We start from the raw sequence: 15,308 nt of genomic DNA on the forward strand, positions 1-15,308 counted from the left end.
TATTATAAATATATAAGTTATATACTATCAATATTAGCCTGCAAATGTATCTACCAACTATTGTTTCATCAAATTATTATAATAAAATAAAACCCAAGAATAAAACAAACCACACAAACAATTGTTCGCATGAATTGCATTACTTTTTTTTTGTTTTCTGTAAATTAAACGCCTAATTTATTTAGTTGATACAGTAACTTACAAAAGACGAACCGCGTTCGTGCCACACACACAACTACAACTACAACTGCAAGATGTATGTAAGTGTATGCGTTACACAAACACGCAGCTACAGATACAGTAACCAAAGAAAAACATTATTATTTTCGTTGGACTTGTTCAATAATTTGTTATATGGTTGCAAGAATTAGTACAAAAATGTTACGCGCTGCTTGGCCAAAAGGAGTGTAACGTCTTAAGCCACATAGTTGTATTGGTTTTGATTATCCTTATCACGTTCCATGTAGTCGCGATCAATCAGCGATTCAATACGCTTTTTCAGATCAGCAGGCTACAATAGTAGAAAATAATGTTTAAGATACTGCATTAATGATTTTAAGCTATACACACCTTAACTGGAAACGTTAGCTGATTGAACAACTCAGTGATGAGCAAATTGTGGCTTAATGTCTTGCGCATTTTCATAATACGCACTATGGCCGCATCAATTTGATACTGACGATCCTGGAAAACGCGCTCCTCGGTTGCCTTTTGCTCCTCGTTCTGCATTTAAAAATCATTTCATAAACTCATATATATATATATTCTTAAATATAGTTGTTCTTACCGTTTCCTTCATCTGAATTTGATTGATTTTAATGCGGAACAATTTGTTGATAAACTCATTGTTGAAATCAAACTGATCGCGATCCTCAATGTCACGCCCCTTGGGAGATTTTGTTATGACACGCGCCCGTCCGCAAGCCAGCGATTGGAGCGTGCGACGCAGCTCGCCATCCTCAATACTGGTGGCAGCCAAGATCTCCTCATAGCTCAAAGTGGGCTTGTCGTTAAACAGCAGCAACACCAAAGCTTGAAACAGCGATACCATCAGCTCTTTGGGACCCTAAAAGCAATACACAACAACGTTAAATAAACAGAGCATTTTGGTTTTGATAGAATGGGACGCACCGCATCGAACTGTGCACGCAGCACACAGTTTCCCAGAGTTGGCTGCCATTGTAGCTTTCGCCCGCTGTGCTTCTCCAAGTAAAATTTGTTGAAGATCTGCTGTGGATTGATAAACTGCGGCGGCATTGTGACCTCAGTGGGCGCATATGTTGGCCAATAGCCCATGGTAAGTATGCTGACAGTTAAATCGAGATTGGTAACATCACGATCATTGCTAAGCGTATGTCCACGAAAAGCTAAATTCACATCGCGACTTAGCTCCATATCCTTGAACATGCCCTCGAGCTTTGAAGTAAAACCGCCGCCACATTCCTGTTTCAGTTTTGACAACATGCTCTTCTCCGAATCTACGGAGGCGGACTTGCCCACTAGCAAGCGTTTGGCCAAATCCTAGTCCACAATAAATCCATGTTAATTACTTGCAAATACATTTAAATAAAATGCATACCTTTTTATAGAATGCCTCAAACACATCCTTGCCGTGTATAAATCGAAACAGCACCATAATCTTATCCAGCGTCTTCTCCAGTTCCTCATCAGTGGTACCCTTGTTGCCCGACCGCAGCTTCATGTCTACATATTTAGCTATAAAAAAACAAAATGGAATTAAACTAATTACATAAATGTGCATAAAAACATTAAACAAACCAATAAGTTCAGCCGGTTTATTGGCGCGCTGATTAATAAAGAACTCAAATGCTTCGCGCAATGAGTTTGTGAATTTCTCATTGTGTTCAAAGCAATTGCGCACAATAACATCCATTTTGTCCTTAAAGTCCAAAAGATCCTGTACCATGCTCTTATCCTTCTCGGGATCAATTACAATAGTACGTCCCTTTTTCTAAAGTAGAATATGAAAAAAAATTAAGAAATACGGCTAAATTGAGAATACTTTGTGTAATTCATACCTTAATGTAACCATTGAAATTGCCACAGAGCTCGGATGTGCCATTCTTGACGCGGCTTAGCAACGCATATAAAAGTGAAAGATCAGTCAGTCTGTTATCCTCTAGCAGAAGGTCGAGGCCCTTCTGTAGAATAGTTGTTAAGTGCTCGGCAAGCAACTCCTTTTCCACATTATAAATTAAAGGATGCCTAATAAAAAGGACATACATAATTAGTATTTAAATATTTACGCAAAAAGAAGACGGTAAAAAGAAGGCGGTAAATACTTTGTGCTGGAGTCTAGATAATGCAATAGGCGTTCATTTTCCTCCGCGAGACGTTTGCTGACATGCTGCAAGTACTCAGGCACCTCCAATTCCTGCATTTTGCGTTGACTCTCAGCCTTGTATAGTTGGTTGGTCGCATCGAGAAACTTCTCCTCAAAGGCGCTGCTATAAATCTGTAAGTCGCACAGCATGCGCACAAGACTCTTAAGTAGACCACGATCGACAGTAGATCCCTGACGCTCCTTCTCAATGAGCGCTAACAAGCCCTCGACGGTGCGCTTTTGCACAACGCTGTTTTGGGCAAAGTGTATGCGAAAGAGGTCCAGCCCCATGTCCCATATTGAGTGTATGGAGGAGTTTTGAAGCACATAGGTGCGATCCATGTATAAAAATATGCTGCGTATCATGATCATTTGCTGGCAAAACGAGAGCCACCAGTAGTTGATTTTCTCCAACAAAATCTAGCAATAAACATTATGCTTAAATTATATTTATTAAAATGACATGTAATATGCTCACCAGTTTGTCGAGGCTCCCGCCTGTAAGTTCTTTCATTTTTATATTACGTTTAACGTGCTGCTCTGTCAGCTCCATGAGTTTCGTATATAACTGCGCATCCATTTTATGGCTGCACATATTTACAACAGCCTGATAGAGTTCCTCCAGTGAATATTTTATTGGCTTCGACTGTTGTATGGCTATAACAGCCTCCTCTAACTTTACATAAGTATCCTCAGAATAGTTATCGGGCAGTGTAGGTTTAGCTATTGCACATACACAAATTCAATAACATAAGTCTTAGGTCATTGATTTTATTTACCGTCATAACTTACCCTTGAAATTCTTAATAACTATTTTCTTCACATCGCCGGGCTTGGTATTGTGTATGGCGCCCATCCGATTGAGAAGATTTGAGGTAGTTGGTGTCGAACGTATCTCGTTGCCATGATGGGCAGCGCCACCTATCTTGGAGAAGTTTGGCAGTCGTTCGCCGTTTGTGGACGCTGATGCTGAATTCATGTTTTGGGCCGCAAAGGCACTTCGGCCAAGATTTGTTGACGTTAGATTGCTGTTGCTGTCGCCCTTTTTAAGGCAGGCGGCTATATTCTCAGTGTCGTGCAGTTCTGTCGTATCCATAGGCTTGTACTTCTTGGCAGCACTCATTGCTTGGGCTGGAACTGAGTGTGTGTGCTTACCCAATGCGCTGGAGCTTTGTGAGCTGCTCGCGGCGCTGGCGCTCGTCTTATTCCTGTTTCTTGTTGCGCTTTATGTTCCTCCAAGTTATTTTTTTGTTCTGTATATTTGAAGCAGAAGTTTTATTGCATACAAGCATTAATATTCAATCGCTTTTTGGCAAAGATTTTACCCCGTGCCCGTACCCGTTTTAGTGCTAAACAAAAACCGACAATTTCGATATCGATATACACAAGAGTTAGAGCTACTTTTGCACACTTACAATTACCTTTCTTATCCGCAAAATGGAATCAGCAAAGGCACTTCTTTGCTTAAGTGTTCACTACAATTTTTACATGTAAAAGACTATTTTAATAGCCAGAATGCTAAATATTTGCACTTATATTTACTTTAATTCGCACCGCACTACAGAATCTATGCGCTCGAGATTAGAGTTGAGCGATAGGTATTCCTTCGATACGTGTCACAGGTAATTAAGCATTGTAACGAGTCTTGTTTGCCAAATAGTCACAAGCAGCATCATATATCATCCGGCCGCCACAATAAGCTATCGTATTGAAGCTAAAGCACGTTTCATGGGATCAAGATGGAAAATAAATTCAAATCTTACCCGCGAACCCTTCTATTAAAACGGCTGCTTTGTTTTTGGTAAAAACACAACCTTATATATATGTATATTTAATAAGCGTTGAGTTCTTCTTTTATTTGTCTTATATATAATATCAGATATCTTGTAATATTAATGCTTTTGCTAAATAAATACTGAAATGTGTGTACAAAATGTAAAGGGTGTGTGTACTTTACAATAAAAAAAACATTGTATCTACAGTTTACATATTATTGATAATGATGTGTTGAGTGCCTGGTATACAACTGAGTAGTCAAATAAGTCAAGAATTCATATGTTGTTCATTTGACAGCGCTTTGGAATTACATGTACTACAATCATACATATCTAATGCGTACTTAATGCGTAACAACTTCTCTAGGTACAGGGGCTTGAAATTTCTTACTTATCAATTAATATTTTATAGCATTATAATATGTTTGTTGTTAAAGTATAATAGCAATCGGAGTTTTTTTTATGAGTTAAGCTTTAGTTGGAGTAAACATTTCACTTTTATTAACGTTGTTTTATAAACTTTCTATTAAATCCATCAACAGTATTACATTATTTGTGTGTACGAGCTCGCAAACGCGTTTAGAAGCTAGACCAAGTCGGCTTCCTTTTTTCTTTAGTAAGTATATTTGTGTTTATGGCAGCGTATTGTTAAGCATACATACATACATTCAACTATATCAATACAAATCATCCAAGAATTCGCTTGCATGGAAAACAAATGATGCACGATCTATTAGGGTTTTTGTCTTTACAGCATTTTTAGAGAAGTAACTTTTTTGTGATGTATTGGCTAATAAATAGGTTTACATAGTTAATATATAGTTCATATACGATGATGATGTTGGTATTTAGAGCCTATAACACATTTGCAGGAATATGTTTAATTGTAAAAGCAATTCAAAGCGGCGCCTACTTATAGTATATAAATATGTATATGTTTATGTATGTGCTAAATAAGGGTAAAATATAAATTTAAAAATACATAAAAAGCAAATACATTGTGTATTTTCATAGGTATGATTTTAAAAGAAATATAAACTATTTAATTTGTAGTTGCATAGAGTACATAGCTTTATATGTGTGTTTGTGTGTACGTAATGCGTGTGTGTGTGTGTGCATTTACTTACAACCGAGTAGTTCAAATAAATACATATATAATTATAGTTTTGTGATAAAAAGGAGTATAATAAATAAAATCTTGCTTTACACACATACACACACGCCAGAAATACATATATAGCTGGGAGCACACACAAACACACACACACACATGTGTGGGGCACCATTTAGTCGGGCAGCATATGCACAAAACTAACGGGAAACATGCCACGCCTCGCCGGATGACCCTCGATAATACCCTCCATCCAATTCTCATCGTCGGTGCGCTCATTTAGCACTATGAGTATTTCCCCCTCCTTAAATTCCAGCTCATCATCGTTATCCGCCACACAGTCGTACAATGCTCGACAGCGTCGCTGGCCATTCTAAAACAAACCGAGATCATCATTAATTACAATTTTAATTAAGTTCAGTTTATATAGCTTACGTAGTGCAGCTTGTTAACGGAGCCAACACCACTTGGCGTTTTGCCTTGATTGTCTGGCGATGAGTTAAGTCTGTCATTATCGCTAGAGGAAACATTCGACTCGGCAGAGTGATCCAGCCCACCGCCAGAGGAGTCCATATCTGTGTGCCAGGACTCGTAGTCCGTAAAGTTAGCAGACTGATTGATGAGCTGTGCAAAGTAAAAACAAATCTTTTAATAAATCAACAACAACAAATAGATTTAAAATATTTAAATGATATACTAGTTAGAGTTAGTGTAACGAGTTTAAAAAAAAGTAACACTTTAGTATATGGGAAGAGAGCTTGAGTATGCGCTTATAGAGTTAGAAGAGCTTTTGAGCAAATGTAAACGGCACATTTAGTAGAAGAGAAAATAAACAAATCAACATTAAACGAACGACAACAACAATAAGTGAAAAACGGCAAATAAATGATTGTTTGTTTTGGTTTGAGCTTGTTTTTTGTCTTTGTTTTTATATGTATTTGTATGCCTTGGCCAATTACCGTTTCCTCGCTGGAATGCTCTACTCTCAACATGTTTTGTTGCTTGCGCTGAAAATTCGTTGGATATACACAGAATAAACTCATTGAGTCAACTTATGCTTAATACTAGAAATTTGTGCTACAACAAAACGATTAGCACTGGAACTGGAATTCATTTTGAATAAATTCGTATTTCATATTTATAAGACAGTCACAGCACACATTATATTAATAGAATCAGACATCAAGTAACAGTAAAGAATTTTTAGCCATTAATTAGTAATTAAAATCTGTGCATTTTAGCAAACACAAAAATAAATTCTGAGATGTCGTATAGTTATGAAATAGAATCTCCTTTCGAACAGTCGCTGTCGTTTTAGCCGAGCACAATTTTCGTTAAAAATAATACTGGGTTAATTAACGGGATCGAGCTTACCTTGCGTGGCGGTGCAATGGGTCCTTCATCCATAGAGCTAATGCTCTCATTCGACTGACCATTGGGTATGTCACGCTCTGCAGAAAGATGGAATTAGTAAGAAATGAGAAGAGTGAGGAACTGAGTGATGAGCTTACCTGCTGGCGGACCAGGAGGCGGTATTTTGGGTCGCATCAATGCTGATTTGTCTACATGCTTTAGCTGCGGCAGCTCATCCGTGGGCGGCAGCACTAGCTTAGCACCCGCTAGGTGACGGTTCAAGGACTCACCGCTAGGTGAACGCTTGTGACCAAATCCTAAGCCCGGTATTAGGCTGTTATTGCTGCCATTGCCTGTGGCAGTGCCGCCTGTGATGCGCGGTGAGCTCTCCACGCTGCGCATATGCGGCAATGTGCCATAGGCAACATCCATGGACTGATTCTTGTGATTAATCGCACGCACATCGTTGCCATCCATGTGCTGCGAATGCCTGGGCGGATGCGGAAGTGTGCCATAGAAGATGCTGCCTTGGGCATTGCTGAAAGTGCCAGGCGGCGGCGCTGGCGCTGTTCGCTTCTTCAGCGAGTTCATATTCGCTGTGGACGTGGATTTTCGGGCGCCCGTCACATGCGCCAGCTCGCTCTGCATATTAAGGCTGTTGCGAGCCGCGCGCATATTTTGACTACACGTCGAGCTGGGACTAGAGGCACCACCGTTATTGCTGCTGCTGCCACCGCTGACCACGCCTAGGTATTGGCCCACATTGGAGTGCTGCTTTGGCGAAGTGCCCGCGGATTGTGTGTAAGCGGGCAGCGTGAACTGACGGCTTGGACAGTTGGCAATGGGACTAGAACTGGACTGTATGGAGTCGCAAGTAGAGGAGCGTGAGCGCAGCACCGGCGAATCGCCGCCAGCGAAACTAGGCGGACGTGAACGAGATTTCTATAAGAGGACAAAAGCCATATATACATTTTTTTCGTTAATAATAAAGGCAGCAGCTACTTACGCGTTCGTCAATAACTGTGTCATCATCGCTGAAATCCGTAGAGCCATCCTCGTTGGGCAGATTCCAATCGGTGTTTATGTGATCAAAGGCGCTCTTCTCACGCTTTATGGCACATTCAATCTGCAAACAGAATTATGTAAGATCGAAGAATTGGCTGCTTTAATGTTGTAGCTTACCAGCTCCTTGCAGCCATTATGACCCAATTCTTTGGCTATATCCAGCGCTGTTTTGTTTTGTGAATTTTTAAGCTCATAGTCGGCGCCACAGCGCAGCAGCAGCTTCATGCATTCACGGCGATCGTGCATGGCGCACAGATGCAATGGCGTGTTCTTGCCGGTGACATCCAGCAGTCCGGGCGGATTGGTGGCCTTGTTGAGGCCCTTGGGCGGCATATTCTGTATGAGAAAGTCAACGATATGCAGTGTGCCGCCTGCCTCACGCAGCACGGCCAGATGCAGCGCTGTTTCGCCCGCATCCGAGCTGGGCAAGCAGCAGGTTAGATCGGCGCCTTCGGCCCACACCTGCAGCAGTTGACTAATGTCTGCATTCACTATAGCTTGCTCCAGATCCGAGCGCAGATCATTGTCATCGGCGCAGGTGCGCATCACATAGCGCTTGGCTACATACTTGGCGCGTATAAAGTCATAGCGTTCCTCCCTACAAAATACATAGAACATTTGATTACTAATCCAGACCACTGTGTGAACATCGTTACTCACATGCTGCTCTCATGGCTTAGCTTGCCCCTGCCAAGCTTGGCTTCCATAATGTCATTTAACGTGCTATTGCCCATGGCGCGTGCTATTAGCAAATTGGCCGTGGTTAGATTGTCCAGCGTTAAGCTCTGTATGCGCGAATGATGCACGCCGAGATCGCGATGCACGCCGGAGCATTGTATGCAGACAAGTATGCCAAAGTTGAGGCTGATCCAGGTGACATCGTTGCGTGAACCGCAATCGCAGCATCTGTCATTGCCCGGCAGCAGTTGGACATAGCGTATGACCGTTTTTTGCAGCTCCACCAGGCTAGGACTCATTTGTGGATTGGCATGCTGGAAGGCCTTGGTTAGCGCCTTCTCCTTGCAATTGACCAGCACAGCCATCCAAGCTTTTTGATCGGACTCATCCTCAGCTTGAAAGTGGTACGGACGATTATCTGCAATAAACAATTTATAATGAATTATAAAATAAATGTCTCAAGCAAACTTACAGCTGATTAGATCAAAACCGCGCTTGTCATCCGGTACGGGCTTGATCTGGCAGGTAAGCAGATTGACACGCGTCGGCGGCTTCGATTCATCCGCATGGAAAATGTCGAGAAAGCCATCGCTAGTGACGCGACAGCGCCGCTTTTGCCAAACGCGTCGCACCTTGCCCTCGCTTTTCTTCAGCAAATGTCCTTGCCGCGTCACGCCATGATGCTTATCGCCCTGCAGCTGATGCAATGAGTAACCAGCACCCGCACCACCGCTGCCACTGCGATTCTCTGCTGTCGACGACTGCTCGACGCGCTCAAAGTCCGGCGTGCTGCGCAGCAATGTTCGCAAGTCCAGCAAGCTACGTCTGTCCTCGTCCTGCTTTTGCTTGATCACATGCAGCTTGTCGCTCAGATCGCCAATATACGTGCCGAAATGCTCAATTGTTTGCAAGCCATCTTTGAAATAACTGCAATGACAATAGACAATATATTTACATATGCATTCAGTCAATCAATCATTAGTATGCCTTACTTGTTCAGCGCATGATAATACTCGATAAGGTGCTGGAGCAGCTCAATGCCAGTTTTTGTTTTAATCTCTTTGTATTTAAGCAGATACTCGCAGGTCTGCAACTGATAGAGACGACGCTCTTTTTCCATTTCATCGGCCACTACAGCAGCATCGATCTCGGTGCGCACCATGCCCGCCTCCTTGGCCTGCGCTTTTTTCTCCTTTTCAATTTTGATAAACTTGGCCTCATAGTCTTTAGCCGCCTTATCAAAGGGACGCTTCATATCACCCTTTACGCCCCGCAGTTCGCTCTTCAACATCGAGTCCACCGGAAACATGACAATGTTGTTGATGTTTTGCATCTGTGAACAGTACACAAAATTAAGCGCATGGTACGAAGATAAAACATGCTTAAATTACCAGTGTTTTCATGAGTGCACTCAGCTCTTTGGTGACCACGGAGAATTTGAGAAAGGCAGCGCCAATGTCGGGCTCATCCTGATCAATGACCTTGCCGCCCAAGCGCTCCATGGCGCGCACCATAAACATTTCGTTATCCACATGAGCTGCAATAAATATGTATTATAGTCAAATAAACAATTAAAACATCTATACTTACTATTTCCGGAATTGTGTATGGCCTTGACAGCTTTCTTTAGCTTAGTTAACCCCTCGCGATCAAACTCAAGACGCTGCAAAAAGAGAGCAAGTTTATTAAAAAAAGGCATATTAAATTTACACGGAAAAAAATATCGTAACAAAAGCTTCAATTTAATAAAGAAGAAGTTTTCCCTGATGGATTAGTACAGTCGAAAGGATTAGAAATTATAAAAACACATTCTGATAGGAAATGAATCATTTTTATTATTAATACTAACATTTATCAACCCACTTAAACTGGATTGTCATTTCAAGCTAAATATTTTTATTGTGTAGTCTCAAATGCATTTTAAGGCTCTCTCGCTCTGCCTTTACCAAATATATACGTGAATGTATTTAACCCCAAACGTGACCTAGCAATTAATATTAATTCATTTTTATTGCATTAGACACAGCCACAGGCCAATCAGTGCCCGTTTTTAATAATTTACTTGGCTTTTCTCACTACAAACTACAAATTGTTGCGTTTTTTATTTTTTTGTTTTTTGGAATTTTTAAAGATTAGATTGTACTGGCAGCTATGTTATAAGAAAAAAAATATAAGTATAATATTTTGCACAGCGATAAGCAGGCGCATAAAGTTTTCACATGCTTGTAAACATTTTTGTGCTAAAGTGAGTTTCAAGCTAAATTTATTGTTTTTAACAATAACAAAAATAAGTTGGTTAACTGGTTTACATTTCGCTCTCACTCTCTCTCTAACTCGCACATTCTCTTTCTCTCTTAGTTTGTGATAACAAAAGACGCATTTTATAAATACGGTCAGAGCACTGTGCCTGGTCAAGTTACTTTTGGCCCAAAACCGCATTCAACTTAAAAATTTCTATAAATGTCTGTGTGCGTGTGTGCCTAATACAAATGCAAATTCTAAGGCTGTAAATAATAAAACACAACCAAGCTCGTCTATGTTTGGTTCGCATGCTTCTACTATAAATGAATTTAAGTCTATTTTGGTCTAAGCACGCCCCTCTAACATGTTCGAATGTGAATTACTCTAATATTGATTTCTAACATTTTTGATTATCTTACACGTGTGTTAACTTATATTGATTTGTACTTAAGATTCATTAACTAGTCACTCAATTGGATGGCAAACAATTTTACGGTTGCTAATAAAACACGAAACGAACTGTTGACGTAAGTATGGACTGACTTCTAAATAGCATAGATATAATATAATACTATCGGCCAATTACTATAAACAACTAATTTACTGCATAGACCATTTTAGATACAGTACAGATGCTTTGTAATGGCAACCTGTTGAATTTAGAATTCGATTTGTAATAAATATTAAATATGTAAAATTTTATTTGAAATAAAATTGTTTCATTTTTAGCAAGTATTTTTAATAGTTGTCATATCGAGCGTTTACTGTTGTGGTCTATATAGGCACTGTGAGCATTGCTAATTTTAGCGCTGCAATGGAACGCCGACACGTCGTCTGTCCCGCTTAACCAATGGAATTGGAGCACAAAGCGACAAATTTTCGACATGAAATTAATCATAAAGCAGAGTCTTAAATATCTCAAGGGAGTGCCTGCATTAAATGTAGGCGTGGACACTATACAGCTTGATTGATAAGCGCTGATCGCGTGCATAATACCATATTAAATATTAAAATATATTTATATTCATATATGGTTCATAAATGTATATGTATTTATAAAGTACATTCACATATGCACTTGCTCTTATCACACCAGGAATAGCCGCATGTTTATATGTAGTAGTTGTTGTTTTTGTTGTTGCAGCTGCCAAGTGACTCAATATAAAAATAAAACATTGCCCCATGTTCAGACAGAGAGGAAGTTGTGGGCCTTTTTTTTATTATGGGCTGGGGCGTGATGTGCCAGCTGCTTCAGTTTAAGAATATAGACTTTTTATTATTTATAAATTTTATTGTAGAGCCACAGTGCATAACCACCTTGCAAAATGTCAGTGGCTTCCCTCCCATTTGCTTAGTCTCGCTTTTTCTGCTTAGGCTTTTTAATCTCAAGCTTGGCGCTGCGCCAATGCAAGCCCCACTTCACTCTCTTTCGATCTCCCACTATTTGGCCATTGCTATGATTGTTCATTTGCATAAACACTTAGCAAACAAACAAACGTAAATACAAATAAATTGCTTTTACTATTCTGTTGCTGTTGTTGTTATTGTTGGTTGGGGGGCGTTGTTTCATTGCAGTAAATTGATTAGACACCTTGAACTTAAATTATACTCAGCGCTGCGACTAGGATAGAGCGAGAGCGACAAAGAGAGCGCGCGCTTAGTTTTAGTGCTTACCTCTTCCAATATGCTAATTGTCTGGCGGCAATCAGGCATGCGGGATGCAAAAGTGGAGGTGGTGGGCGAGTTGTAGTCATCGCGCGTCTCCTCCACAAACTCCGAGATGCCAATTAAGGCTGGCGGCATTTTTGCACTGCTTTTTTACTTTCAGCTACGCACACACCTTTTCACTTTTCGCACACTCACACACAGACACTTGCTCGAAAACAAAACAGCAGCGAGCTCGCAGTCGGCAGTCCTACTTCAAGGACGCCCTACAATAACAATAAAAGGATCTCACACGAGGCGGCAGCTAGTTTAGGCAATCCCAAGGATAACAAACGAACACGATTTACCTCCGATGCCTTCGTGTTTAGGACGCGTTTGATTTAGTATTGCTGCTGGCACGTCTGTATGTACATATGTGTGTGTATATGTATCGCATGTACGCATGCATTTATGTGTCTATATGTTTATCTGTATTGAAGTACAAATTTGTATTTACTCTCTTTTGGGCAGCAGCAGTTTTCACGCTAATTCACTTCATATTTTACACACGTTGCCGTTGCACATTTGAGAAACGCACGCACACTTCACGTTTCGTATACTTTTAAGTTTCAATTGCGTCAAAGCGCAATTAATTTCATTGCCAAGAAATACGCCGCGCATTTTTGTTTTTTTACAGCCTGCATTCGTTTTCGCACACAACTGGCTGGCATTACAAATTCCCGTTAAATGCGCATAATTCTAAGCCCTCTACAATTTATTCGGAACCGTAGATTGAATTATATATATCACTAATATTGCAATTTTTGCTCTTCTGGCTGCGTCGCTTACAAGGTAGCAGAGTTGTCGCGTTTAGTGAACAGTTTATTCGAATGATCTGTTCAATTGAACTGAATCGAAACGAAACGATACAAGTATGGAACAGTGTTGGCATTTTCGAAACTATATAGCTAGACATATCGATTTTGACATCAAAATAACCATTAGCTTAGATATATAGGTATTTTTAAAGGTAATATAGTTATACCATAAAAGTTTAAAGAGTATTTGTTTATTTCTTTATGCGTATTCTATATAAAAACAATTTTTCAGTGTTGTTGATCATGGTTGACATCCGTTTAGCTATTTCTAGCTATTTTTTTCTTATCGATTGTAGCTATTGTTACCTATGAAATTTTTACAGCACTGTTATAGTATAAGAGGGCTCGCATTGAATTTCAACGCTTTCTGCTGAAAAAATATTGCATTAATTCACTGAAATGGCTGGCAAAAGACAGGCTACGTCTAATCTTAACCATGACAACTGGGATCAGGAAGAGGAGCCTGAACAGCGGGGCACATTCAAAAGTGCACCCCCAGAAGAGCTAAAGTCACGCGTTTTCAAGACGGCCACACGGCGAAGCACAGCCGGCGCGGGAGACGCCGGCTCGGCCTCGCCGAGCAAGAGTGTATTTAGCGGTTTCTCGGGTAAGTTTAAGAACATTTTTAATATCGAAGTAGTATTAATCCTTGTATTTAATTTTTTTTAGGTTTTAACAAGCCTGCAGCGCCTGCAAATGCCGCCCCTGGCGCGCCCTTTGCATTTCTAGATAAATTAGTGCCGAGTACGACTGTCGCTATTGCGACCGTGGCGAGCACGCCTACGGCCACCTCGTCTGCCAGTTCAATTGCGTCCGCAACAAAGGTCAACGAGAATATTGCTGACGGTAAACCCAAGGCTTCTATTGACTGGGGATCTATCAAACCGTTGTCTAAGGATTCGACTAGTGCTGGCAATACCAGTTCCACTACTTCAATATTTGGCAATAGCTCGGCTATATCAAGCTCTAAATCAGCTGCGAACTTTAAGTCACCTGATACCGCAGATAAACCTACTTTAATCAGATCCAGCGGCACACAAGAGTACCTTGATAATGTGGCCGATTTGAATAAAGCCTTCGTAAAATTTTTGCAAGAGAACGTTGAAAAAAATCCATACTGCTTGCTGAGTCCAGTGTTTGGCAGCTATGAAGGTTATGTGCAGGGACTCCAGCAAAAAGACTCTAAGGAGACAAAGGACAAGGAAACCACAAGCTTACCCAAGGCAGCTACTACCACAGCTAGTGCACCATCAAGTACATTTACTTTCGCCAGTCCTACGACCACATCCAGTGCTAAGAGGCCCAACTGCACGGTAACTAGCGGTAGCGTTGCAACAACAATGTCTGCACCGAGTTTCTCCTTTCGCAATATACAAAAGCCAGTTGATTCAGCAAGCGACAAAAATAAGTCTGCAAAGCTTGCACCACCCGCAAGCATTTTCAGTATGAATGCACCCTTAACATCTACTGAAAGCGTTAAGGAGTCGTCGCCTAAGCAACTCATTGCCAAAAGCGAGACAGCAACAAGCACAAATATAACTCAATCAAATGGTTTAAGTTTTGGCCTAAAAAGCGATGATAAGCCAAGTACATCCACTTTTATGGGCTTTAACAAACCGCCTGCCGAGACCAAAGCACCCGGCGCTGGATTTTTCTTTGGCTCGGCCACAACGCCATTTTCTATGGCATCTTGTAATCCACCACCTAGTGCTCCTCCAGAATCAAGCGAATCTTCCGCAAATGAAGCTGATGAGGATCAACCACCGAAAGTTGAGTTTAAGCAGGTATGAGAAGATAATAAACAGTCAAACGAAATTCTTTGCTAATTGACAGACTTGCAGGTAGTTGAAGACGATGCCACATTTTCGAAACGCTGCAAAGTGTTTGTAAAGAAGGATAACGACTTTAAGGATCGAGGCGTGGGCACATTATATTTAAAGCCTGTCAAGGATTCAAACAAGACACAAATGCTAGTACGTGCCGACACTAACCTGGGGAACATACTCATAAATGTTTTACTTGCCAAGGGCATACCAAGCCAGCGCATGGGCAAGAATAATGTCATGATGGTATGTGTGCCAACACCGGAGGAGACTAAGCCCATGTCCATATTGCTGCGCGTCAAAACCGGAGAGGAAGCCGATGAACTATTGAAGCAAATTGAAAAGCACGCAGTGTAAAGATGGAATATATTTGATTATTTTATATATATTACATAT

General features: G+C 40.8%; 3 protein-coding genes across 6 annotated transcripts; 1 reads left to right on the forward strand and 2 right to left on the reverse strand.

Moving 5' to 3' along the window:
- Positions 1–129: 129 nt before the first annotated feature.
- LOC108597698 (cullin-4A) lies at positions 130–3,925 on the reverse strand. Of its 3 annotated transcripts, XM_017984378.2 has the most exons (12): positions 3,887–3,904; positions 3,766–3,819; positions 3,137–3,597; positions 2,823–3,067; positions 2,304–2,764; positions 2,040–2,226; positions 1,780–1,972; positions 1,580–1,716; positions 1,132–1,521; positions 788–1,066; positions 571–723; positions 416–511 (listed from the first exon to the last, which is right to left on the reverse strand). In XM_017984378.2, the coding sequence occupies exons 3-12, from the start codon at positions 3,465–3,467 to the stop codon at positions 416–418; spliced, it is 2,472 nt and encodes an 823-aa protein (XP_017839867.1). In that variant the 5' UTR covers positions 3,468–3,597; positions 3,766–3,819; positions 3,887–3,904. The 3 variants fall into 3 exon arrangements, with proteins under 3 accessions (XP_017839869.1, XP_017839867.1, XP_017839868.1); XM_017984379.2 differs by having other exon boundaries at positions 3,760–3,925; XM_017984380.2 differs by lacking the exons at positions 3,766–3,819; positions 3,887–3,904 and having other exon boundaries at positions 130–511; positions 3,137–3,467.
- Positions 3,926–5,321: 1,396 nt separating this feature from the next.
- On the reverse strand, positions 5,322–13,027 carry LOC108597426 (arfGAP with SH3 domain, ANK repeat and PH domain-containing protein). Of its 2 annotated transcripts, XM_017983981.2 has the most exons (13): positions 12,242–13,027; positions 9,917–9,989; positions 9,718–9,863; positions 9,319–9,659; positions 8,799–9,253; positions 8,309–8,744; positions 7,766–8,246; positions 7,590–7,709; positions 6,742–7,525; positions 6,605–6,681; positions 6,190–6,237; positions 5,666–5,854; positions 5,322–5,603 (listed from the first exon to the last, which is right to left on the reverse strand). In XM_017983981.2, the coding sequence occupies exons 1-13, from the start codon at positions 12,368–12,370 to the stop codon at positions 5,406–5,408; spliced, it is 3,477 nt and encodes a 1,158-aa protein (XP_017839470.1). In that variant the 5' UTR covers positions 12,371–13,027; the 3' UTR covers positions 5,322–5,405. The 2 variants fall into 2 exon arrangements, with proteins under 2 accessions (XP_017839470.1, XP_017839471.1); XM_017983982.2 differs by lacking the exon at positions 6,190–6,237.
- Positions 13,028–13,433: 406 nt separating this feature from the next.
- LOC108597036 (nuclear pore complex protein Nup50) lies at positions 13,434–15,282 on the forward strand. The gene is made up of 3 exons (XM_017983329.2): positions 13,434–13,696; positions 13,759–14,873; positions 14,931–15,282. The coding sequence occupies exons 1-3, from the start codon at positions 13,489–13,491 to the stop codon at positions 15,267–15,269; spliced, it is 1,662 nt and encodes a 553-aa protein (XP_017838818.1). The 5' UTR covers positions 13,434–13,488; the 3' UTR covers positions 15,270–15,282.
- The last annotated feature ends 26 nt before the right edge of the window (positions 15,283–15,308 follow it).

The sequence above is a fragment of the Drosophila busckii genome, chromosome 2R, assembly GCF_011750605.1.
Source record: "Drosophila busckii strain San Diego stock center, stock number 13000-0081.31 chromosome 2R, ASM1175060v1, whole genome shotgun sequence".
In the NCBI taxonomy this organism is placed as follows: domain Eukaryota; kingdom Metazoa; phylum Arthropoda; class Insecta; order Diptera; family Drosophilidae; genus Drosophila; species Drosophila busckii.

What these genes read in the sequence shown, in the direction of transcription:
- LOC108597426 (XM_017983981.2), bottom strand. Translation starts at nt 12,370, where the DNA reads ATGCCGCCAGCCTTAATTGGCATCTCGGAGTTTGTGGAGGAGACGCGC. An exon ending in CTAAGCCATGAGAGCAGCAT is followed by an intron (nt 8,247 to 8,308) that starts GTGAGTAACGAT and finishes TGTATTTTGTAG; the next exon opens with GGAGGAACGCTATGACTTTA. An exon ending in AGCATTCCAGCGAGGAAACG is followed by an intron (nt 5,855 to 6,189) that starts GTAATTGGCCAA and finishes TACTTTGCACAG; the next exon opens with CTCATCAATCAGTCTGCTAA.
- LOC108597036 (XM_017983329.2), top strand. Translation starts at nt 13,489, where the DNA reads ATGGCTGGCAAAAGACAGGCTACGTCTAATCTTAACCATGACAACTGG. An exon ending in TGTATTTAGCGGTTTCTCGG is followed by an intron (nt 13,697 to 13,758) that starts GTAAGTTTAAGA and finishes AATTTTTTTTAG; the next exon opens with GTTTTAACAAGCCTGCAGCG. An exon ending in CGAAAGTTGAGTTTAAGCAG is followed by an intron (nt 14,874 to 14,930) that starts GTATGAGAAGAT and finishes ACAGACTTGCAG; the next exon opens with GTAGTTGAAGACGATGCCAC.
- LOC108597698 (XM_017984380.2), bottom strand. Translation starts at nt 3,467, where the DNA reads ATGAGTGCTGCCAAGAAGTACAAGCCTATGGATACGACAGAACTGCAC. An exon ending in TTGAGGCATTCTATAAAAAG is followed by an intron (nt 1,522 to 1,579) that starts GTATGCATTTTA and finishes ATTGTGGACTAG; the next exon opens with GATTTGGCCAAACGCTTGCT. An exon ending in TGCGTGCACAGTTCGATGCG is followed by an intron (nt 1,067 to 1,131) that starts GTGCGTCCCATT and finishes TATTGCTTTTAG; the next exon opens with GGTCCCAAAGAGCTGATGGT.